Consider the following 24,294-nt stretch of genomic DNA (forward strand, 5'->3'; position numbering starts at 1 on the left):
CTGTCTCTCTGTCAAATAAATAAAATCTTAAAAAAAAACACCCATCTTATTTAGTGACAAGACAGTGACCGTTTATTCGTTTGTGCGATTGGTTATTGTGGTGTCTAAATGGGGTATCTCTCCATCAGACAGCGGGCGAGGGTCTGGTGGAAGCTGGTGGAGCCGGAGGTGAAGGAATTCACCTGAGGGAGAACAAAGGCGATAGTAGTTTGTTGAATACACCGCAAGGGAGCAATAGCACGAAAGCAGAGGGGAGGCTGTCTGCAACAAGGCAGTGAGTGGGGGCTGTTTTTAAAGGCCAAACGCGCGAGAAGGTGTGGTGACATAATGGAATTTTCCCTTTTTTGGTAACTGTGCCTGGTTTTAAGGAGCTCTATGTTCAGTTAGGACCTATGGTCACCCCATAGGCCCGTCTGTAGATTCAGCCAAGTGGTGGCTGTGGGCCCTTTCTACATTCCATTGCTCAAGCCTGTTTGCCTAAAAGCAGCCTGTATGGTTACAATATTAAAGTTTTTTTTTTTTAATGATAGGGAATTGGTCAGTGGTTACCTCTTATGAACTTTGGGGAACAGTTCAAGTTGTGCTTATGATTTCTAGAGGCCTAAGGAACAAATGACCCAGGTCAAGTTAGTCTTGCCAAAGAAGCTAAATTAAGCCTTGTGTGTGTGTGACTAGACTGGTTTTGTCCGCTCAGGGAATTTTCAAGCTGGTCTGTTTGTTAGCTTATTTTGCAATCCTGTGTTTTACAATCTCAAGTGTGCTAGCCACATTTCAAGTGTTCAGTAGTCCCATGTGGCTACTGGGCTGGACCGCAGCTGGTAATTAGTAACATAAGTAAAAATCAGTTAAAATCTGCGTAGTACTTTAAGGTTTCCAAAATTCTTCTGATATTTAAATCTTGTGTTAGTCTGGGTAGGTGGGTGTTTATCATTTCCATTTCGTACACGAGAAGCAGCAGCAACTGTGTATAATTAACCCAAGGTCCTCAGCTAGTAAAGCTAATAAATGGTGAACTCAATCCTTGTTTTTGAATCTGGGCACTTTCTCTTTTGCTTCCTTTTCTAAACAAGCAGTACAAAGGGAAACTCTATCATACATACACGTCCCAAGGCTCACTGCACTAGTGTGAAAAAAGGTACAGTCCTTTAAAATCCACCTACAATCTCCTCTCCTCTAAAAAATCCTGCCCAGTTTAATCCCACCAGAATCCCACCAGAGTTCCAGGATTCTAAAAACATGTGTTGGATTAAGCACCTTCCAGCTCAGATGTTCTGCAAAGATAAATGACTCAGGTGGGCATTAAAAGAAAATCCTGCCTCTCTGATATTCTCTAGGACACAGTGATTTACTTTTCAACTACTCTTGAGGGTTACATTGTAGTGTTTCAGCATCCCAAATAAATAAGTCATGCAGTTAAGACTCCTCTCTTCCAGTCTGAAAGAGCACACATACACCAAAGGTTCACACCAAAACACAACCAGAGCCAACTGGCAATCAGGGAAAGAAACTACGAGTGCAGGGTTTCTCTAAGAGGACACAGAAAGTATCTCCAGGGATGGGGAGCGGGCAGAGCAGGGACCAAGCCAGTTGGAGAACTGCCCTGCAAAAGACTTGCCCCTAAGGCTGCAGCTCTAAGAGCAAGGGCAGCTGACCGCCCTCCTGGCCCGACAAGCCGCCCCACCCTGGGCCCAGAACAGCCTGGAGCAACCCGCCGAGGCTGAGGCTCCCAGGAGTCCCAGCCTGGCTCCCCAACCTGGTTAGTATTTCCCCCCCTTCTCGCTCCCTTTCCCTTTTCCCAATCCCGCGGAAGGAAGGAGAGTGGGATGGTGGCTGGAGGGCAGCAATAGGTTTCTAGTCTATGTCCTCGCAAATACCCTGCACGAAGAACTGAACTGAGCGGGTGCTAAGAGCTGATCGCCCCCTTCAGTGGGTTGCAAGGACAGCCTCCAGGGCTTTTCTCCTTTCCCAGCCCAATTCTAGTTACTCCTGATTACGCATATTCGGCACAAGCGCAGCACGAAGTCTGCGTGGTGTTTCTGTGTGTAAGTGTGCCTTTTGCTATCGCCAGGCAGGTGCTGGGTTGGACAGCCTAATTTTTTTGAAGATTTTATTTGACAGAGAGAGAGACCGAGAGAGAGCGCACAAGCAGGAGAAGCAGGACGAGCAGGAAGCAGAGGGAGAAGCAGGCTCCCCACCAAGCAAGGAGCCCTGTGTGGGGCTAACCCAGGACCCTGGGATGACGACCCGAGCCGAAGGCAGACGCTTAACCGACAGAGCCACCACCACACAGCCTCATTTCCAGGGTGGCCCCCCAGTCCATACCCTCCCCCTGGACTGTCAGCGGCTGCGACTCGGCGCGGATCACCCACAGCCTACGCGGCTAATAAGCAGTGCGCATGCGGTAGGCGGAGCTGTCAGCAACTTCCGGATGCTGGGGGTGTGTGCGGGCGGGGCAGGGACTTGTCCAGTGGGTGGGAGCCCAACACCCCTTCCTGGCTCCTCCGCTTGGGATCCGGCATCCATCTCCGGAGGCAGGGTCCAGGAGGAGGGGAGGCCTCCGGCCGGGGTCCGGAGGAGCCGCCGAGGACCGCGCTCGCCCAGCCCGGCCGGCTAGCGGCGCCCCCCCCCCGCGCACACGCCGTCGCAAGTCAGCTGGACGGCGCGGGTGTTCACGTGACGGGGGGCGGTGCCCAGCGAGCCAGCGGGCTGGCAGGAGAGAAGCAAGGCGAGGGACCTCCGGCGGCGGCAGCACGGGCATGGCCGCGCTCTACGGGGGTGTGGAGGGGTGAGTGCGGCTCAGCGGAGGGAACCCGGGAGGGGCGGCTTGGAAGCGGCTGGAGGGCAGAAGGAAGGAAGCCCGTGGCCGGGCTGGCAGGCTGGTGCCCTCGCACCTTAGGGTCCGGCCACTTTGGGCTTCTGAGCTGCGGGGCCTTGCGGAGGAGCGGTGTGTGTGCGCGCGGGGACCCTGCGTGTGCACGGCCACACCCGGGGCGGCGGGGTCTTTTATGTTTGACGGCGGAACCACACCCCTCCTCTGTCCCATGAACTACCCACTAGATCTCGCGCTATATCCAGAAGCTCCTCTTCCTTATTCCGGACCCCGGAGAGAGTTTTGCTGAACAGGTGTCAGGTGTGAAGTTGCTGCACTGGGGAGTGGGGAGTAGGAGTGTGATGGAAGCCGAGGATGAAGAGCCTTGCAGGAGGAGATCTGGTAGCTAGAACAGCTGCCAGCGGATACCTGGAACACCTCCGTTCTTGTCAGCATTCCAGATCGAACCCTCTGTCATTCTTGCATTTTTCCTGCTTAGAAACTTATTTACTGGGCTTACTGTAATACCGCTTCCTCGTAGGACTACAGGCAAGACTTTTGCCCCGTCTGGGCTACATTTACCACATGTGTATAGTGAGAAGAGGGATGAATGAGATGATTGCCAAGTCCCCTGCCAGTGGGAGCATTCTGTGAAATCTGGGTGTGTCTGGGCATAATAGAGGGTGGCTTTTGTCACAGCCTGGGCGCTTACTTTTGAATCTGAGATTGGGATTACTTGTGTGGCAGGGACATCTCACTGAGACCCACGTGTCTTTTTTTTTTTTGGTTAACGTGAATTGTTAAGGTTGACCTCCCCCATCCTGTACCTGTTGCACTTTTTAAAAATCAGTACAGGACCTTTCACTCATCCCTGTTATGTTCATGTGTAAGACATGACCTATTTTTCTAGTTTGTCAAGAGATTCTTTTGGACATTGAATTTGCTGTCTCCTTCATTAACTAACCCTTGAAACTTCTTGCCATCTTTGAGTTTGATCAGCAGGTCTTTAGTGTCCTGTTTTGATAGTCCCAAGAGTACTGATCAATAAAGAAACCTACATCACACCACCACAGACGTCCCTCCAAACTACCATTTCCCCCAGTAATAAGCATTTCACCATTTGGTTGCGTAAGTAGGTACAGACTCTCCCTGCCCTCTGGTCAGTGTTTCTCCGAAGGGTGTCTTAAAGAACTTGGCAGCTGAAGCTGGATCTTGAAAGAAGCAGAGACATGTGCCAGTCCCTTTAGTCACATTTACTGAGTGTTGGCCTGTGCCAGGCATGAGAATGAATGAAGGGTCTGGAGCTTGGCCCCGTGGAGTTTGTAGTCTAGTGAGAGGTAGACAGAAAAGCAACTAAACACTCTTACCAGAATCTTTACAAGTTATGGGGGCACTGATGTGGTTTAACGAATGGAGCTGTGGCGGTAGGCCACGCGTCAAGAGATTTCAAGGACTAGGTGATAGAAAAAGGGTCTTGCAGGATAAGTAGGACATCCCCGAGGGAAGCCAAGCAGGAGCAACGTTTCAGTCTGGTAGCACATCACACCAAGCCACAGAAGTGGGCTTGGGAACAGGAATTGGGTTTGCCGAAGCTGTCACCATCGCCCTGGGCTCTGCCTATGACAAGGACTGTACACGCTGAGCTGTCCCTGCAGGTTTGTCTGCGCAAGACTGAGTGCCCCCTTGTGTTCCGTAGGGGAGGCTCACGGTCCAAGGTCCTTTTACTCTCAGAGGATGGGCAGATCCTGGCAGAAGCAGACGGACTCAGCACAAACCACTGGGTAAAGACCGCACTGAGGGACCTGTGGGTTTGGTTGTGGTTTTATTCTCTGTAACTCCCGTTAAGATGGTGGCTGGGGCCGAGTATAGCAGCCTGTAGGGGCAACACCGGTCACACAAGCCGTTGTAACTCCTCCTTCCCTTGATTGGGGCCAGCTCATCGGGACAGACAAGTGTGTGGAGAGGATCAACGAGATGGTGAACAGGGCCAAACTGGAAGCAGGGGTGGATCCTCTGGTCCCTCTACGAAGCCTGGTGAGTCTGGGGTAGTGCCTGGGAATTAAGGCGCAGAAACACAGACAGCGGTTTTGACTAGATGAGTCTGATGACTGCAGAGTGAAAGGCCTTGAGGGCTTAGTCTCTGGTCTAGAAACATATTCTCACCCATTCTTATGGCTTCAGTTGTCACCTACAAGCCATAAGGATGGGAAGAGCCCAGGGCTTTGGAGAGCCACTGAGACCCTGGTTTGAATCCCAGTTTTGTCACTCAACATCCGCAAGACCCCTAGCAGGCTACTTAGCTCCTCTAAGCAGCCGTCTCATTTGGGAAATGCCGTAACAGTAGCTACCTCAATTGTTGGGAAGAATAATGACGTCACACATCCCAGAGTGCTGAGCGTAGAGCCTGACCTATAAGCGCTCGTTAAATGTCAGCTGTGAGTCTCAGCTCAGACGTGTCTCTCAAGTTGCTGTAGCTCCGACTCCCCCCGGCCATAGCCTCAGTGACACGTTCTGCAGGCTCAGCTAAACCCCGCGTATTGCACACCAAGCCCATCTCCGCCACTTGCTCTTCTGGCTGACTTTTCGTTGAGGGCACTGCTGACCCTCCCACCGTCCACACCTGGCATTATCGAATCCCCTCTCTGGGTTCATTCCCAGACCAGGGTCTCCTGGCAGCCAGCAGCCTCCTGATGGGTCATTGTTGGGGCGGAAGGAGGACTGGAGCTGGATAAGCAGGGTATGCCCAGATGTAGAGTCGGGGTAGACGCCAGGAAGGGGGGGGTGGAGACAGGAGCTGGGGCCGGGGCCCTGCCGGCTCACGCACATCCCACGCGGCCTAGGGCCTGTCGCTGAGCGGTGGGGAGCAGGAGGACGCGCTGAGGACCCTGACGGAGGAGCTGAGGGAGCGATTTCCCCACCTGAGTGAAAGCTACTTCATCACCACGGACGCCGCAGGCTCCATCGCCACGGCCACGCAGGCTGGTGAGGAGGAGGGCGGGTGAGGCCCAGAACTGGTTTTCTGGGGAGAGCCCCTCAGTTACAGCTGGCGAACTTGTCTTGCAGTATCTGGAAGGCAGCCTCCCGCATGCCCTGCTCCTTCGCCTTGCTCTTTTTGCTGGCCGAAGCCCCTGCCAGAGCGAGGACTGGCCGCGGGTGGGAGGGCAGGACAGTGTCTCAGTCAACCTGAGACTCCACGCCTGCGCGGGCCGGGACGAGGCTGGCTGGGGGAGCTAGGAAGAAATCGGGCGGAGCTCTGCGGTAGCGTACAAGGCCTCTGTGTCCTGAGGTCGGCGTTTGACTCGCTCCTATTTGCCAACAGTACCATCTTGGAGAAGTTAATGGAACTCTTGAGTTTCAGTTCCGTCCTCTATAACATGGAGGCAACTGTATTCACAAAGTTGGTTTAGGATGTTGAACGAGTATCACTGTGTGAACAGGGTCTAGCACAGTCCTTGGCGCATAATAGGGACACGGTGAGGCAGGTTGTCACTTAGCTGGGCAAGGAGGCAGGCTCGCGTTGTTCTTTGTCTCCCAGAGAAGGGCTCTGTGTAGATTGGAGCTTCTTTGAAACCCAGGCCCTCCACTTTCAGGCAGGAAACTAGCTGGGCTCCGTTATCTCTGCAAGACTGGGTGGTGAGCCCGGGGCTGGTGTCTATCCTCTTTCCTCAGTCAGAAGCTGTGTGCTCCGTGCAGGGCCTTGGCCACACTGAGCCTCCCGTGCCCTTTCCCCAGGTGGGATCGTGCTCATCTCTGGGACAGGTTCCAACTGCAGGCTCATCAACCCCGATGGCTCTGAGAGCGGCTGTGGCGGCTGGGGCCACATGATGGGGGACGAGGGTTCAGGTGAGTTCATGCCAGCTGGGCCTGGCTCTGAGGCTCAGGGCCCTGGTCCCTTCCCTTCCTGCAGCTCCCCATCTTCCTCTCCCCTGCCCTTGGCCACCAACCGCTTGGGGCTGTCTGGGGACAGCTCCTAAAAAGGTATTGTGAGTCCAGGATAATGACTGAGAGAAGATAGAGTTGTAGATGGTGGACTAGTGGCTGACCTTGGTCTGCAGCCATGATTTGTACCCAGGTTCAGATTCACGCCTCGGCATTAATAGTCGTTGCTTTCCTGGGTTGACTTTGGAGTCCTTAGGGAGAAATTGACACTATGAAGGTTAAGGCCAGAGATGCCAGGACATGCTGGACCAGTCTGCTACTAGGAAAGGAGTCTAGAAACTCCTCCTGCATGACATCTTTATAGGTAGCAGGTATACCTTCTCATAGGGGCCTTTGGGGCCAGCTCATGGCAGTGACCACTTGTGGTCTTTGTGACAGCTGACTGACCTTGTCTTTATTTTTGGGCAGGAGCTGGTGTGACCCAGCCTCACCTCTTGTCTTCCCCCTAGCTTTCCTTTTGTGGATTGGTCAGATACAGCTGAAATCGGGGCGCCTAATTTGCTGTCATACCCTGGCTGGTCACTAACCTGTCTAGGTCTGAGTTCTTCATCTGTGAACTCAGGGAGATCGGCCCATCTTCTTAGCCCTCTCTGCCCTTCGCAGCCTACTGGATTGCACACCAAGCAGTGAAAACAGTGTTCGACTCTATCGACAACCTAGAGGTGGCTCCTCATGACATTGGCTACATCAAACAGGCGATGTTCAGCTATTTCCAGGTACAGCCCCCTGCCTCTGGTAAACATGCGCACTGGGATGGGGCAGTGGGGTGCTGAGCAGGAGTGAATGCAGGGGAAGAACTGGGTGAGCCTGAGGGAAGTTGGTGTGAATTTGGGTCAGAGCTGGAGGATGGAGAAGTTCTGGGTGAGGACAGGATTCATGATGATGTGGGTGGTGCCTACCAAGAGGACGTCAGGCATGAGGAATGGGCAGGCTGGGGACAAGTGGTTAGCTGGAATTCGTTCTTGGGCAGCTAGGCTCTGCTGGGAGATGAAGGTAGACGCCACTGCAGGCTGGAGTGAGAAGTGCGGGGTGAGGTGAGGAGGCAGCGCACTCAGACGGCAGGTAGAGGTCGGACAGGTGTGTTGGTGAGGGGCTTCTGGCCCCTGTGGGTCAGGGAGGAGAGCCCGTTAAAGAGGTGGGCAGGGAGAGTTCTTGGGGAGGCATAACCTCTTTCCCAGGGCTTTCCTCTGTCTGGGCCGTGCTTATCTGTAGCGGGTTAGGAAACAGCTGTTTTGAGCCGAACCCGAGGTAAAGGGTGAGAGGAGAAGGAAGGTAGGTCTATTTGATAGACCTCTCTGCGTGGGAGCCCCTTACGTGAGCTCGGGACGGGCTCAAGGAAGGAGATGAGAGATGCCGGAAGGTAGACCTGTATTTTCAAGGTTCAGGGATTGACCAATTACAGAGAAACTCTGGCCAGGGCCAAGGTGAGGAATAGGGAGGGACCAGGAAGAGAAATCAGTTTCCATAGGAGCTGCTGTGGAAGCTGCAGGTAAGCCACCCCGACCCAACAGATTGGGTCTAAACCCTGCTGGGTGGTCTGCCACGCCCTCCTTTATCCTTCGGTCATTCTCACAAAGTCACTACAAGGATTGAATGAGCTCGTGTGTGGAACGTGCTTACTCTGTGGCTGTAGGTGCTCACATTGGAGCCCCCCTCTTCCATTTTAGTGTGTAGTCTGGGGAAGCGTCAGTCCCTCAGGACCTACAGAGGTCGTTTGTTAGGAGAGAAGGACCTTCTGTGGTCAGAGGAGTTTAGGAGAAACGAATAGATTTCTTGGTTCAGGACTTCGTAGGGCCTTTAATTTGCTAATGTGCACTGACTCTGAGAGTTGCAATGTGCAGTAGTCCTTCAGTTGCTTTCGCCAAAGAATTCTCTTGAGGAGCACCGCAAGGAACTGCAGGACACACTTCGGTGCTCCCAGATCTGTGCTCTGTGCTGTATGTATCCAAGCTGATCTGAAAGGAGCGACGGAATCCATGTGGGGAAAACAAAGAACTTCCCTCAAATGAGAAATCGCAAATCCTTGTATCCTCTAGAACTGAGAAAAACAACCATTATTCCAGCTTTTCGAACAGACGTCAGGAAGATCAACTTGGGTGGGCAGACTGGGCATTTTCCTTTGCTTCTGATGACTCTCCGTGCCCTTTCTCTCTCAGGTGCCAGATCGGCTAGGAATCCTCACCCACCTGTATAGGGACTTTGATAAATGCCGGTTTGCTGGGTTTTGCCAGAAAATTGCTGAAGGTACTGGAGGAGGGGCAGGGTTTTATTTGGTTTTGTTACCCAAAGACTTCCCTAATTGGGGGATGGAATGGGGTTCGTATGGGAACTGGAAGCTAATTCCCCTCTGACCGAGTGACTTCACTTCTCTGCCACCACGCACCTTGGTACTGGTGGGCCTGGGGGTGGAGCCGGGACACGTGGGTTGTATTGACAATTGTTTTATATTATCTATGTTTCTCTTCTTAACGGCTGCCATGCCTTGTGCAGGCTGTATGTCTGTTTCTGAGAAATTTCTGAAGCGGTTGCCCTTCGGGCAAATCTGTAATTTAAAAAAAATTATTGATATCCAAAGAACTAGGCAATCGTAGAGAGGTTTGGCATGCTGCGTTGGGGGTCAGGAGAAGCTAAACCGTAGGGCTTGTCTGCACAGTGCTGTTTCTCCACTATAAGGTTCGTACTCCCTTTATTTGGATTGCTACAGCCTCACGACGTTGTAGACCCCAGTTACATCTTGCTGGACTGAGGCCCTCTCAGAGCAGAGCTAGGGAGGGGCGGACTAACAGCAGACTGTTGGATGGGAGGGTCAGGCAAGAGCACCAGCCAGCTGCTCAGGTAGGGTCCCCAGAGGTGAGAGACCTTTAGGGACAGACGTGGTAACTCTGTGTAAGCTGGAGTAGAGACCAGATGCCACTGTGCTCCTCTCGTGGGGGCTGCCCTTCTCATTCGAGCGGAATGAGCCGCCTGGGTACAGGACCTCCCTCCCTGGGGAGAAGTACCTGGTGGGGGCAGGGCGGTAAGGATGGAGAGACCGCTTTGGAGGCTTGCATACCTACGTGCCATGAGGTGGGCGTCCGTTCCTAATGTAGACCTTTGCTAGCTATAGGTGTTCCTCCTGTTTCTGCCCTGCAACAGAGGGAATAACAGGACAGGCAGCTCCCTAGGTACTCACCACTCCCTCCCCCCCCCCCCAGGTGCTCAGCAGGGAGATCCCCTCTCCAGGTTTATCTTCAGGAAGGCTGGGGAGATGCTGGGCAGACACGTGGTGGCAGTGTTGCCTGAGATTGACCCGGTGAGTCGAGGTGGGAAAGGAAACCTGGACGCTGCTGGGCCAGATTTGGCTCTTTCCCATCAGGGATGAGACTGTCCCATCAAACTCTGTAAAGGGGTCACGATTTTAAATGAACTTAGGGTGTGAGGAAAAACTCTGTTAAAAGTCTTTAAGACATAAAAGTTCTTGGGGCCAGCACCTCCCCTCTCTGGCTGGCCCACAGCCTGTATTTATAAATAGTAAATTATTTTAACATGGTGCATGTTTCCATCCACTTCCCTCCCTTCTCTTTCCTTCCTCTCTATTGTTACTTCACTCTTTTTCCTTTCCGTTCTCTCCCTTGGCTTTATGAATCTCCCTTTTCTTCAGCCCACCTTGGCTAGAGGGAGAGTAACAGGGATCGGGTGGACTGGTCTTAAGATACTACCTGATTCAGCCCTGGAGAGGTGTGGTCGCCCCCAACGTCCATTTCGCTCTCTGCCAGGTCTTGTTCCAGGGGGAGATGGGCCTCCCCATCCTGTGTGTGGGCTCTGTGTGGAAGAGCTGGGAGCTGCTGAGGGAAGGTGAGCCTGGGGTGGGCATTGGAGAGGTGGGTACCCAGGAAAGCTGCCTGCCCAGGGAAGACTTGGGGGCCTGGGTCCTGAGGCCTGGACGGACCATAGCCCTCTGCCTTCAGTCTGCCAGGGAGCCCTTTACAGTGTCTCACCCAGCTTCCTTGGAGCCAGAAGGACCTGTGGGTTGTATTGACAAAGATGTTCTTTTTAAAGGATTTATTAACATGCACCCCTTCGTAAAGATTGAAGACCTCCCTTGAAATCAGAGCTTCTGACCAGCATGTGGTGACATCTCTAGTCAACACAGGTGCAGCCAGAAGGGGAAGAAGCTGCCTTCTTCACCCTTGCAGTGTTGGTTCAGGTCGCTGTGTGGTTTCCGTTAGACATTCTGAAGTAGGTGGAGGGCCCCGTTGCTTCCTTGAGTTCCTGGCATCGAGTGCCTGGTGGCTGCAGGCTCCAGTACCCCACGGCCGTTGCTAGGCTCACGTACCCTGGTGCCCTGCCTGTTAGGGATTTGGTGCGTGGGCCCCTCGAGGACCTGCACAGGAATGCCTCAGGGCCTGGGCCTCTCCTTTCCCTCCACCTTCTCCTGGTCTCGACCACAGGGTGCTGGTCTACTCTCACCTCCGCCCTCTGCCCTCTTTCCCTTCAGGTTTCCTTCTGGCGCTGACCCAGGGCCGAGAGATCCAGGCCCAGAACTCCTTCTCCAGCTTCACCCTGATGAAGCTGCGACACTCCTCTGCCCTGGGCGGGGCCAGCCTCGGGGCCCGGCACATCGGGCACCTCCTCCCCATGGACTACACTGCCAACGCCGTTGCCTTCTACTCCTACACCTTCTCCTAGGGGCTGGCTCTATCCCTCCAAGCCCAGTGGACATTGGGTGCTGGAAAGGAGGCTCCCCCCCCCTTTTTTTTTAAAAAGAAAAACACATAGAAAATAAATGCACTTTATCCACTCCCCAATTGCATTGTGTTATCGAGCACACTTGCTGCGTACATCCTCATTGCACCTGTCGGCAGCTATCCCAGAGAGCTCAGGAACGGTTTTAGTCTAGAATTTAAAGCCCCGTGCCCAGGTGCTTGGCCTGTGGTTTGTAATCTGCTCGCCGTACAGTTGGGCAGATAATTCATGTGTGTCATCCCTTCCCACCGCCCCCCTCAGCATTAGCATACTTATATGCCGTGCGGCTGCCAGGTAACTGTGACCTCAGTTTCTCTGGTCAAAGTGAGTAATGTTTCCTACCCAGCCATTTTCCCTGGAACTACGTGTTCTCTGTGGAGAGCATCACTGGAAGTAACCCTAGACACTTCACACCCTCTCCTCCTGATAGCCCCAGTAGGATTTAAGAGATGGTACCATTGTGGTGGTGAGAATTACCTCGCTGAATTTGGTCCTTATAGGTAAACAGCATATTTTGCAGATTTTCCCCCATGAATAAGTTTTTTTTTTTAAGATTTTTATTTATTTGAGAGAGAGAGAGAGAGAGAGAGACAAAGCACAAGCAGAGGGAGCTGCAGGCAGAGGGAGAAGCAGGCCCTGAGGTGGGGCTTGGTCCCAGGACCGTGGGATCATGACCCAAACCAAAGGCAGATGCTAAACCGACTGAGCCACCCAGGTGCCCCCATGAATGAGTTCTTGAGAGGTTATGAAGATGGCTGAGATCTAAGAAGGCCAACTAGACACAACGAGATGGCCTACTTATTCCTGGTGACTTCTAGCCTGGCTCTGGTTATAATATGACATTTTGCATTTGTTGTGTGACACGGAATGATGAACATCAGTGAAGAGCAAACATGATTTCTGTCCTTTGGACCCTTCTAGTTTGATTGGTAAAGAGAAGCCCAAAGCTTCCTGTTGTGCGGCGCATGGTGCTTGGTGAACTGGAGACAGTCTTGGTCCACAGTGGCTGCCTCTGCGGGTGTTCAGAGTGTAAGCTGTTAGAAGGCATGGAACATGTGCATTGGTTATTCTAGGTCTTGTTTTCAACTAAGATTTTTGTCTTCCTCCTGTATCAGGTGATTGACTCAGTAGGTCAAGGAAGAGGTGGAGATGTTCATGTCTACCGAATACTTTGGGTGATCTGTGCTGCAGAGGTCCGGGATCTGCACTTGAGGGAGCTCTACCCTATAGCTTTTGAGTGCTGATGAAGCCCTTGAAGAGGTCTTGGATACTTGTTTCTCAAGTCAAATGACACCTCTTTCATAGTGTAGAACAGTGTGGCAGTGGCTCTCCTCCCATCAGCCCTAGCCCAACACAAGCAGCCAGCGTTTTGAGCAGTAAGAACTCAAGCCAAGTCGCTTCTGCGGAGACAGCCAGCCACCTTCACATCTCCTGTGGTCCAAATCACTAGGGGCCAGCTCTCAGCAAGTCCCATACATCTGGTAAAAAGCTTGCAAAGAGAAGGACATAGAGGAGGTGTCTTTGCTATATCTCACAGTCCTAAGAACACTTATTAGTGTCAGGGAGCTTTGGAGGAGTTTTTGTTTGTTTTGTTTTGTTTTTAAAGATTTATTTTAGCGCACAGCGGGAGGGGCACAGGAAGAGGGAGAGAGACCCTCAAGCCGACTTCAAGCTGAGCGCAGAGCTGATGTGGGGCTTGGTCTTATGACCCTGAGATCACAACCTGAGCCAAAACCAAGAGTTGGGCACCTAACTGACTGTGCCACCCAGGCGCCCCTGGAGAAGCTTTTTATGTGATCTTGGGACCAGGAACAAGCAGTATTTTGGATTTAGAATCTAAAATCTCATTGGTGGAGAGTGTATAATAGAACATAAACATAAGAGTTTATAGTCTTCAAGAATATGGCGATCTCTCTTCCTTACCATTGTCTAGGCTCTACTATTTCCATTGGGAGAGCTGAGCAAGGAGCACATTTGATCGATTTTTTTAGTCCTAGTACATAAGTATTGAATAAACGTTAGTTAAAAAAAATAAAGACAATGGGGCGCCTGGGTGGCCCAGTTGGTTGAGTCCAACTTGTGATTTCGGTTCAGGTCATGGTCTCAGGGTTATGGGATTGAGCCCCGCATCCAGTCTCCACGCTCAGCTGGGAGTCAGCTTGGGATTCTCTCCCTCTGCACCTCCCCCATCTTGTGTGCGTGTGCTTGCTTGCTCGCTCTCTCATAAATAAATAAATCTTTTTTAAAAAAACAGTATTAAAGTGTACAAGGTCCAGGGGCGCCTGGGTGGCACAGCGGTTAAGCGTCTGCCTTCGGCTCAGGGCGTGATCCCGGCATTCTGGGATTGAGCCCCACATCAGGCTCCTCTGCTATGAGCCTGCTTCTTCCTCTCCCACTCCCCCTGCTTGTGTTCCCTCTCTCGCTGGCTGTCTCTATCTCTGTCGAATAAATAAATAAAATCTTAAAAAAAAAAAATAAAGTGTACAAGGTCCAATGTGTTCCTAGTTCCTTTAGCCAGAGATGTGATGGGTGGCTTATTTTCTAGTTAGTAACAGAGGTTGCAGTGCAGAAAGTCATTGTCATTTTTAATGGGTTTCTCCCCCTTTCATTTAAACTTGGAGTCTCCTTCCCTAATAACAGGAGCAGTTACTGGCATTCCATACCATCAAGGCACTGGAGACAAGCCTGAAACAGCCTTGTGCCAAGGCAAGAGCTTAGAACAGGAACTGGCCTCAAGTGAAGCCCACACACTACTTTCATCTGCCTGTGTGATTTCATGACCAGCACAGCCTCATCTGTCACATTCATTCAGCAAACACTGAATGTCTGCTGGCTGTGAGGGGTGCTCTGAGGATTAAAAATGAGTACACCCTTACACCTTATACCAGCTGCGAAGCTGGCAAAAATTTCTGGAACTGCATGTTTACAATATCTGCTTTTCTGTAATGTATTCAAGTATGTTTAATGAAATGTTTCAAGTGCATGAATACAACATTCACATCTTCAAGGGTATGAATAGTTCAGGCCTGTGTGTACATAATGATGGTATCTCAGAAAGCTCTACACAGGCTCAGGTATTTCCCCCGTGGTTTTAGGAAGGCAGCAAAGAAATAACAGCACTCAAAGCAAAACCCACGGGCCATGGTCTGGTCCCATGATCTTTTTGCCACGTGATAAAGCCCCGTCAGAGAATCACTGGGAGGTTGGAGCTAGGTGTACACTGAATAAATACGGATACCAAACATCCCCACAACAGAACGGTGCCTGTTTGTTAACCCCGTAGGCCTGGTACCGAGGACAGTGCTTGGTCCCTAGCAGGCTCTCACACTTGTGCAGGAGTTGAAAGGCAGATTCAGAACCTTTGCTTGTTTTCTAGATAGGAGTCAGGTTTCCCCTGGTAGGAAGATAACAGCTATCCAATTTCCTTTCGGGTCCAAGGATTTTCTGTTTACCGCCTTTGTTCAGAGCTGTGCACATCACCGTGCGCATTACTGCCGCTATGTATTAAGCCCCCTCCCCATGCCAGGCAGTATTTTGAAATTCGGTCTGATTTTCACTGCAGTCCTAGGAGGGAGGTGTTGCGTCTTTATAGATAAACTGAGGTGCAGGCTGAAGGCACTGAGAAGGTGCTGGAGGTGGGATTCACTCAGGTCTGCCACTTCCAAACCAACGTGTTTACTACTTTGCAACACTATTTAGAACGGAAAACGATGCAACTAAAACCATGATCCGTCTTGAGACAGAAATCTCACAAGGGGTATCTGCGTGGCCGGTCAGTTAAGTGTCTCTTGGTTTCTGCTCATGTCATGATCTCTGGCTTGTGAGATCAAGCCCTGAGTCAGGCTCCACGCTCAGTAGGGAGTCAGCTCGAGATTCTCTCTCCCTCTGCCCGCCCCCTCCCTCCACCAAATGAATAAGTCTTTAAAAAAAAAAAAAATCTCTCAGAAACACACACCACACATACATTCCCTGTATGATGATATATAATCACCCAACCTTAGGAAAAACAGATCCCACTGCCGGCAAGTAAATACATTTTATTCCTCATATTATTGAGATTTTTCCACAGCTGCCATTTGGTTTGTATAGCAAAATTTTTAAAAAGTAACTTTTCCCCATTTTTGATATTTTTATGAAAATCATTTTCTTCGATTTTAAAGCCCTGCCCCTCCCCCAAAGACATATTAATAACTACCACGTTATGTGTGTTTAGAGGAGAAAAAAGGAACGGAAACAGCTTTTAAACACTTGTGAAACAGGGCTCAAAGCCGAAAGTCAAGACGGAGGCCCGCTGGAGGTGCTAAGCTGCCCCGGGCACATCAGCGCTCCGCCATCCACACCACGACGGGGAAGCCACGCGCAGACCCTCGCGGCTTCTCGCTCCACGCTCCGCTCCCTCTCTCCTCCCCTCCCGCTCTGCTGGCGCCCTGCTCTCCAAACCCATCCAATGAAGGCAGCGCAATCTTGAACACGTGTTAACTCTGTAATGGAGACAATACTGCATTGGGAAAGTTCAGAGATTCCCCTCCATCCAGTTCGGGAGGATAAAATATCCAACAGAGCACAGATGGTTTCACTTTTGTGTCCACTCAAAACATACTCGTTCAATGATCAGATGCTTCAGAAGTCCTGATGTGTAGACAGCACAAAAGTTCCTTATAAAAAAGAAGTTGCAAAACTATAAAAATTTCTGCAGCAGTGTAGGCTCGTCGCGAGGAGCTACTGATGACGATGCTGGTCGGGATGAGTTGTTCATGAGCTGGGCGCCGCAGCCTGCCTACGGTCCTGCGCGCCGCGGGTTCTGTTTAGCCCCCAGGAGGCTGAAATCTAAGGTTACAAGACTCCCTGCTGACAAAACGTGGCATATCCATCCATGGAATACCACTGAGCAGTCTGGAAGAACAAACTACCAACACAAGTTATACCTCATGGATCAAACTCAAAAATATGCTCAGGGAAAAAGCCAGTTGCAGGGTTCCATTGATATGATGCCCGGAAAAGGCAAATTTGTAGAGACAGAAAGATAAGTGGTTGCCCAGGGCTGGGAACAGGGACTATCATGTAAATGGACACAAAGGATCTCATGGGGTGGGATGGAAAATGTCTAAAGCTGAGTATGTTTTATGTTGTGGTCTCACCACTCAGGACACGTACTAAAATAACCAAAATGTATACCTGAAATGGGTGAATTTTATATGTAAAATATGCCTCAATAAAGTTGTTAAAAAATAATAATCCCTGCTTCCCAAACCACATAACAAGCATTAAACATTTCTGAAGGCTCAATCACTGGGGCAGGATTATCACTTAGTGTCTCGTTACCAGTGAAAACACTGTACTATTTTCTAGTAAATAGCTTAGAGTTTCACCATGTACACCAGAACTGGGTCAATCCTCCTGTTCTCTCCACTCATTTTCCAAACTATTGCATTATCCCCTGGGAGAGTGGCTGGGGATACACAGTCTTCCCCAGTAGGTGGCCATCCCCAAATCTTGGGCAAATCTGTGAGGTGTCTGCTCATCCCCATACCTAAACGTCACCTAAACCAAGAACCACCATTAACCTGCGATCCTGGGACCCTTATCGAAGAACAGCAGTCCTCTCTGATCACAGCAGGGTCGATTTCCGGGCACCTGATATTTCTACATGGGGTCTGCAGCAGCATTAACACGAGAGGATTCAGTCAAGTGGTTTCTTGGAGCTCCTTCTTCACACAACTTTCCTCTCTGACATATATAATTGCTAGAGTATTGTAATGACCTCCTTACTCCCTAGCCTCTCCAAAATCAAGACACAATTTAAGGACAATACACAATTTTAAAAAATGCTGCTTAGTATTTCACTAAAACATTTTTAAAGCCATAGTTAGCATTATAACCTTGAAGAGACTCCAGCTGTTTTGATTTTGAAAACTAAAGGTGCTGCAAAAGTCCAGCCTCTTCCTTACAGTCTGTTTTGGCTTGACCATACGTGACCCCAAAAGTCAACTGCTGCAGTCAGAAACGCCCAGAGACCCACAGCTGCAGGTGCTCAGGCCTGTGCTGTAGCTGTCAAGTTTCCCACTTCGGTTCAAAGGCCCGGAGAAACTGAAAAGGCATTTTCTTGTTTTTTTCTCTTGAAGGGCAAGAGATAAAATAATTTTCATCTTGGAGTTTAGAATCCAATAATCACAAAACTCAGAAATCAGTCACTAATAAACTTACACTGGGACCAGCCAGAACTGGCACTCATTGAAAACGCACACTCTATCTCTATACGAATTCTCAAACTTCCAATTGCCAACAGAACAAGTTTAAACACAGTAGTGGCTTAAATTCAAAGTCAAAATAATCACTTATAAAGTACCTGCCTCACCTTTAAAAGGTCACGCACCCAGACTGGTTCCTATGAGGAAAGGTCGGAGACAGGGCCCCCCAGCCTTTCCCCAGCAAAGGTCCAACAAGACCCCCATGCATTTTCTAATAAGGAGCTGGCAAACTCTCTAGCTGAGCCTATGATCTGGGTGACAATTGTGCTCCCGCCTCACAACACACAACTGACGGAGAAAATAGCTGGGCTATGGAAAGAAACTTTGCAGCACAAGAAAAGTGTCGTGCTGCTAGCTGCTTCTGGCTCCTGGAGTCAGCACACTCTCATGTCTGAATGGGACTGGGAAGTCCAGCCTTCAGGTTCCACTGCTCATCTGGCAGGAAGCTCTCTTACTTGTGACCAAATCTACCTTGTGAAACCGTGCTAAAGACTGACATCCAAAATGGAACTCCACAGCAGACAGACAAGCCCTTGCACTGCACCCAACATCTCAGCCTATCCTGGTCAGGAAAGCAACCTTCAGGATGAAGAAATAGCTCCAGCCGGATCCCTATAGGACTTTCCAGACTGGGAGCCACACTAGAATCCATTGTATCTTTGTGACGGAGACGCCCATGCTCTAGAAAATGGCTCTTTCTGCAATCTCAATATATTCCCCACAGCCTTCAGGACTCTGAGCTTGGACAAGCTAATGGAGACTGAAGGAGGAAACAGAGCCCTGGGACAGACCTCTCTATTCCTGCTCTTCCAAGGCCCTCTCCCTATTAGAGGCAACGACCCCAGCTGAAAGCTGAAGCTGCAATAAAGAAGTTTCTTTATCCATAGCCGTCCCTGGAAATGAGTTAAATGTTCCATTCTCTTGAGGCAGAGGCTTTGGGAGTTAATGTGCACACCTGGCAACAGAAGCTCCTTAAGCTACTCTCCTTTGACATGTGGCCTAACGGGGAAGGCCATTCTTCAAATGATGCCATCCTGTAGACTCAAATGAGGAAAAGATGTGGGTTTGTATTTTAAATCTGACACTAGCCTGTGGCTGTTCAAAAAGTCAACAAGGGAGCACCTAAGAAAAGGGAGAAATTCCGAAGCTTTCTAGACACCGGTCCTTTTCCTTCCAACCTCTGTCCCATATTCACATGCTGAATTTACACAGACTTTATCTCATTACATGGCCTTTTCCTGATAGGCCTGTCACACAACACAGCAGCAGTCACACAGAAGCCGCTGTCCCCTCCCCAGGCCTCTGCAAGTCCTCATCCTAGGTGGATGGCCAAGACTACACACATTCTCCCTTAGACCTGATTCTGCTGCCTACATCTTTATAACACAAAGGCAGCTTCTCATGCCCAGTTTAATCCCTTATGAGTATCAACAAAAACCCCCTGTGATTTATAGTCAGGAAAAACAAAAGGAATATACCCAAAGACCCCAACCTAGAAAACCTGTAAAGCTGGGTATGTGGGAACAGCAAAATTTTATAATTGCTGAAACTGTCCCGGTGGGTCACATGGTCACATGGGTTAAGCAGGACTCCCTCTCCCAGGCTTTTTTTGAGTTCTTCTGCATAATTCTGTAAGGTGGGGAGAAGCATCCAAATTGTGAACTGAGCTTCTTGCTGGTGTCCTGAAAAATACATTTATGTGGGGAAAATTATTGGGAATAATTTTAAGGGAAGATACCAGGAGGATCAAGTCTTCATGGGGCTGGCAAAAAGTTGTCAAAATACTCTTAAGACACAATCAACAGGATTCAAGCTGGACTAGTCCAGACTGGAGCTGATGCCCAGCACAGCATGCCTCGCCTTCCCCTTTGGTAACAATATCTTTTCTTAAAAACAGAGGAGGGTAAGGGTGGAAGGGAAATAGGGGACTAGATGCCATGAGGGACAAAGTGACAAACCCACCCTAGAGCTCTTTTACCTCATAAATAATGAATAATGAGTTTGATGGTGGCTGTAAGCAGAGGCTTAAGAACAGGCCAGCAGTGACTGAGTGACCCAAATGACAATCACTGTCACAACCCACCCCTGCCGGTTTACAACCTTCATTAACCATCAGAAGAGTTACCATAAACCAGTACTTAAGTCTGTGTTTTCCTGAATGGGTTCCAGGCAAGGAGACGTGGGCTTGGCAGGCCATGGTAATCTGGTTCATCACAGGAAAGCCCTGGGGGTCAGGGGAGCGGGGCTGCGAACCCTGATTTGCAACACCTCCTTCTTCCACTTGTCCCTCTTCTCATCCAGCTTAACAGACTCAGTAAGTAGTTCTCCAAGTGTTCATTGCCCTTGGTAAGTGTACAGTAGGGTGAGAAGGGCATTCTTAAACACCCAGATTTTCTTGGTCAGCTTATTTTGTTTAAGCACACACAGCAGAACATTCCTGATGAAGGGGAAAAAGAATGCAATTTCCTTAACTCAAAAAGCTAATAATAATAACAACAACAACAACAACAACAATAATAGGAAACTGCTCCAAACCAAAGTCAGTAGAACAAAAGAGAAATACTCAGAGACTCAGAGGCTTGTAGAGTAAGACTGAGCACATTAGTTACTCCAGTCACAGTGTCAAGTTAAACCACTATCCCCCTTCCCCACTGTGCACCCCTTGCCCGCCCCACCCCCTTCTTCAGCTCCGCCTCTTTGTGCAGCACTGTCCCCAGGTGTGGGGACATACAAGTTCTCCTCAAAGCTTTCTGTCAGCTCAGTACTTCACTCCTGGAATAAATTCCTTGGCATCCGGGTTCAGATTACTTTTGCTCTGAAATAAGAACCAAGAGATAATAAATCCCACTTTAAAAAGTTATTTTCTCCCTGCTTCCATTATGACCAATACCTTCCTCTCAGCCTCCAAGACAGAAAAAAGCTCACGCTGCTATTGCCAGGCTGCCCTCAATGGCTCCTGACATACTAAGCCTTGACCAACCTCATTTTCTCCTTTCTGCTTTAGACTCCTGTTCTCTTCATGATGCTTTCATTAGAGGCTTGCAAGTTTGACTCCAAAAATAATTTTTCAATTCACTGAGTACCTTAACTCGATGAAAATTCGAGTATTTCACCAAAGCAGTTTGGTGACCACAATCCCTTTATTTTCCACCTCGCTGTATTCTCTTTGGTTACCTACCCTCTTGTGAACGTCCAAAACCTGAGCAAACCGCAGGGCCGTCATTTGGAACAGGAGTTCTGTGAGAACTAAGTCTCTCACAGAGTTCTGACTTTAAGTAAACATGAAAGGCAGGAAATTAGTTTATCCAGTCTTCTAATTTTAAGTGGAAAATGGCCTCTTAGGAGTATGTTCCTTCCAAAACCGCATCATTCAAAACTATAAATACAGATTTGAGGAATAGTGAAAGGAAAGAACAGCAAGTGATCATTTGAAATCAAACCTCTTCTGTGTTCAAATTCTCATCCTTAATCCCAATTCTACTTTGCAAGGCTCACTGGGGGAAATGAAAGCTGGCGCTGCTGCCACAGTAATGTTGTCACGACGCTGTGTGTGGTGCAATGCGTCTTCAGTGCATCCTCTTATCAATGCCCATGGGATGATGGGTGAAGAAACAGGGGCCAGAGACTCGCCCAAGGCGGTAGGGCCAGAAAGAAAGTCTGTCACTCCAAATCCTATATTCTTTTCACTATGTCTCATGTGCAACTACGTACAGCTCTTACCAAAATATCTTCAGAATCATGACCATCGCTGACGGACAGTCCATTTAACTGCTGCTGCAACTGTCCCATGGCCTGAGGCAGGTCCCGTGAGGGAATGAACCAGTCTTGGTCTTCTTCATCTAGCATCTCCTGGAAGCAGCGGTCCAAGAAGTCTTGCTCCTGCAGTTCCTCCTCCACCTAGCAAGCAAAGGTGAGGAGCTCACACTTACCATCCCAGTGTGACTCGCCCCCTTCCAGTTTTCTACCTCTTTCTTTCAGACATTATTAGTCTGCAGTTAAGAATGATCTTGTACGGGGTGCCTGGGTGGCTCAGTCGTTGAGCGTCTGCCTTCGGCTCAGGGCGTGATCCCGGTGTTCTGGGATCGAGCCCCACATCAGGCTTCTCCACTGGGAGCCTGCTTCTTCCTCTCCCACTCCCCCTGCTTGTGTTCCCTCTCTAGCTGGCTGTCTCTATCTCTGTCAAATGAATAAATAAAATCTTAAAAAAAAAAAAAAAGAATGATCTGGTACGAGGTCTACTAAGAGTTACGATGCTTCGAATGACTGGCTAGAGAAAACACAAGTTTTAGTTTTTTCAACCAAATTCCATCAACAATAAAACTAAGGAAACAGTTATTCAGAAGAGCAGAAAGTCCAGGCCTTCACATCTCTTCCAACATCTCTATATGACACAGACACGTTCCATCCAGATGGCACTTACAGAAAATCATTTTAAAGCTTGAGGTTCTTCTCTCAATCTTGTTAAGAAGCAACTCTTCTTAAATTTCCCATTTTACAAGTACAAAAAAGTATAGGAATTACATAACTAGACCACTACCTGGATAGTGGAGATTAAATCAAAACCAACTCTCAGCTTCTGGCCCTCTTTTTTTGGTAATGAGGCCCCTAAAGGAGAAAAATTATTTCAGAACCTTAGAAAGATATAAAGAACACTTTTTGGCAAACCAACAGAAAATGATGTCATCAATGTAGGGATCCTTTCAAAACAAGGAAAAATATGAATATTTAAACAGCTCCGTGTTTCTTAAAGATTGTCCTAAACTAAAGCAATATGTATCTAGGATATTTTAAACCTCTTTGCAGACATCATTAACTCTTAGTAAAAAGAATGGTCCGCTCTGCAGATTAAGTGTGATTTTAACAGGCCCTGGGCTTTACGTTTGGCCATCCCTTTCCTGTGGGCTAGTGGCGACAGATGCGTAGCTCACTAGCACCACCATCAGAGGGGAAGTCAAGCAAAAAGAATCACCCAAACTAGGCCATATACTTATTCATGAATTCAAGTCACCAGCAGCACAAGACGTAAAAATAGTCTTCGACATTACAATTAGCCACACTGATCTCAAGTAAATTGGACAGTTACAAAGTACTTAACTAACAACCACCACGCAGTATTTCCAAGCCGTAAGACTTAACATGACTGCCCAAGATCTGCCTTGCCTCTACCCAAGAGCCTAATAGTGTGCTCCTCCTTACTAAATCCACCCTCATTCCCAGGTACAACCCACAGAAATGGTTACCTGGGCACAGGGATGTGACTGCAAGCGTGATCTCTGTGATAGTCACACAAATCATGACACAGTGAGCTGACTGGGTGGGGGTAACTTCTGGCTGCCCCACTAAACTTGCTTTCTTGTTCCCAGAGCACCAGGCTGTTAAGATCGCATTTCCTATGTCCCATGCTGGCAGTGGCCACGTAACTAATCATCATGTAATGTCCTCCCGAAAGGATGTGAACACTTTGGCATCACTTGGTTAAAAGGAGATCCCTTCCCTGGCCTTTAGCTCTCGCCCCTTCCCAGTGGCTAGACTTCCAGTTATCCTTCAGTCACTCAGCTGATCAACGCCCTGGCTGTGGCACAGCACCAGCACCGGAGAACCATGTGGTTGCAGAATCACTGTCTCCCTAGAATGCCTACCTTGGGCTATTAATGTCACAGAGATACAAGACAATGGATTACTGCTGAGACTTTGTTCAAACAGTCTAGCCTTTCCCCACCTAACACACTTCTCCATCTCAGACATACATTCTGCCAGTCCCTGAGTTCCCATATGGGGAGCATGCCAGGCTGGCCCGTCTACACATAGCTGCTATTCCCCAGAAGCCTATACCACAGCACCAGGGCATGAGATCCTCTTGTAATCAATGTGATGGAAAAGTATCAGTATCTTCCTCCAAAGTACCACACTCTGGTGTCTTACCAGCTGAAGAGGCTTCTTGGTCAGCCCAGACCAGGCCTCCATGCATTTTTAAATTATTCTCAAGCCAACAAACCCATTTCTTTTGTTACAGACTAATGGTAAAATATTATAGCTGTTGAGTTACATGCATCTTAGCCTTCCAGTTCTTTCTTTACCTGTCTGTTGAAATCTTCTTCATTCTCCATCCACATGTACTCTGCAAATGGGTTTTCCTTCTCATCATGCCCATTTAATCCCTGATCCTCTTTGGATTTTACATTAGGTGATGTGTTTGCTACGCTGGATCCATTCATTATGACAGAACCTAAAGAGAAGCAAAAGAAAGGATCAAGGAAATGAAAACCTAGAACATCCAGATTCTTCCAGAAGCTTCTGAAGTTCTAAGTCAAAGTTATTAACTATAGATGAACAGAAACTATTAGTCTGTAACTGTTAGAAAACTAACCATATTCTGCAGTTATCAACTAAACAGACGTAGAATTCTTAAAGAGTTAAAAGAAAAAAACTGTCTAGGCTCAGTTAGCCTTTCTAGGCAAGTGGGAGGAGGAGATCTTTTCAAGTCCATTTTTTGCAGGTTCCAGAACCTAATCAAGATCACACAGCTTCCTTAATGTTTAAATAGGTAGAGGAAATGCATTCTTAATGACCACT

The 24,294-nt window shown here is 49.1% G+C and overlaps 2 protein-coding genes across 10 annotated transcripts in view; one reads left to right on the forward strand and one right to left on the reverse strand.

Annotated features, from left to right (window-relative positions):
• The first annotated feature begins 1,479 nt into the window (after window positions 1-1,479).
• On the forward strand, window positions 1,480-20,537 carry NAGK (N-acetylglucosamine kinase). Of its 9 annotated transcripts, none has more exons than XM_048222587.2 (11): window positions 1,480-1,756; window positions 2,119-2,401; window positions 4,506-4,590; window positions 4,745-4,843; window positions 5,650-5,791; window positions 6,542-6,652; window positions 7,352-7,464; window positions 8,905-8,992; window positions 9,943-10,040; window positions 10,504-10,582; window positions 11,226-20,537. In XM_048222587.2, exons 2-11 carry the CDS (start codon window positions 2,397-2,399, stop codon window positions 11,414-11,416), a joined length of 1,011 nt encoding a protein of 336 aa, XP_048078544.1. In that variant the 5' UTR covers window positions 1,480-1,756; window positions 2,119-2,396; the 3' UTR covers window positions 11,417-20,537. The 9 variants fall into 9 exon arrangements, with proteins under 9 accessions (XP_048078544.1, XP_048078543.1, XP_057164992.1 ...); XM_048222586.2 differs by having other exon boundaries at window positions 1,556-1,756; window positions 2,105-2,401; XM_057309009.1 differs by having other exon boundaries at window positions 1,613-1,756; window positions 10,504-20,537.
• Window positions 15,491-24,294, reverse strand: part of PAIP2B (poly(A) binding protein interacting protein 2B) — a 32,667-nt gene continuing 23,863 nt past the window's right edge. The window contains exons 2-4 of the mRNA XM_026483310.4: window positions 23,799-23,947; window positions 21,442-21,618; window positions 15,491-20,536 (exon numbers count right to left, since the gene is read on the reverse strand). Coding sequence (XP_026339095.1) covers window positions 20,480-20,536; window positions 21,442-21,618; window positions 23,799-23,936 — 372 coding nt within the window. The 5' untranslated portion in view covers window positions 23,937-23,947 and the 3' untranslated portion in view covers window positions 15,491-20,479. The remainder of the gene's footprint in view (window positions 20,537-21,441; window positions 21,619-23,798; window positions 23,948-24,294) is intronic.

This window comes from Ursus arctos, unplaced genomic scaffold (genome assembly GCF_023065955.2).
Source record: "Ursus arctos isolate Adak ecotype North America unplaced genomic scaffold, UrsArc2.0 scaffold_8, whole genome shotgun sequence".
In the NCBI taxonomy this organism is placed as follows: Eukaryota; Metazoa; Chordata; class Mammalia; order Carnivora; family Ursidae; genus Ursus; species Ursus arctos.

Bases quoted from the DNA above. Each gene is read 5' to 3' on its own strand.
- NAGK (XM_057309008.1), top strand. From the start codon at position 2,757: ATGGCCGCGCTCTACGGGGGTGTGGAGGG. The intron at 4,591-4,744 runs GTAAAGACCGCA...GATTGGGGCCAG, and splicing joins GACTCAGCACAAACCACTGG to CTCATCGGGACAGACAAGTG. The intron at 8,993-9,942 runs GTACTGGAGGAG...CCCCCCCCCCAG, and splicing joins TTGCCAGAAAATTGCTGAAG to GTGCTCAGCAGGGAGATCCC.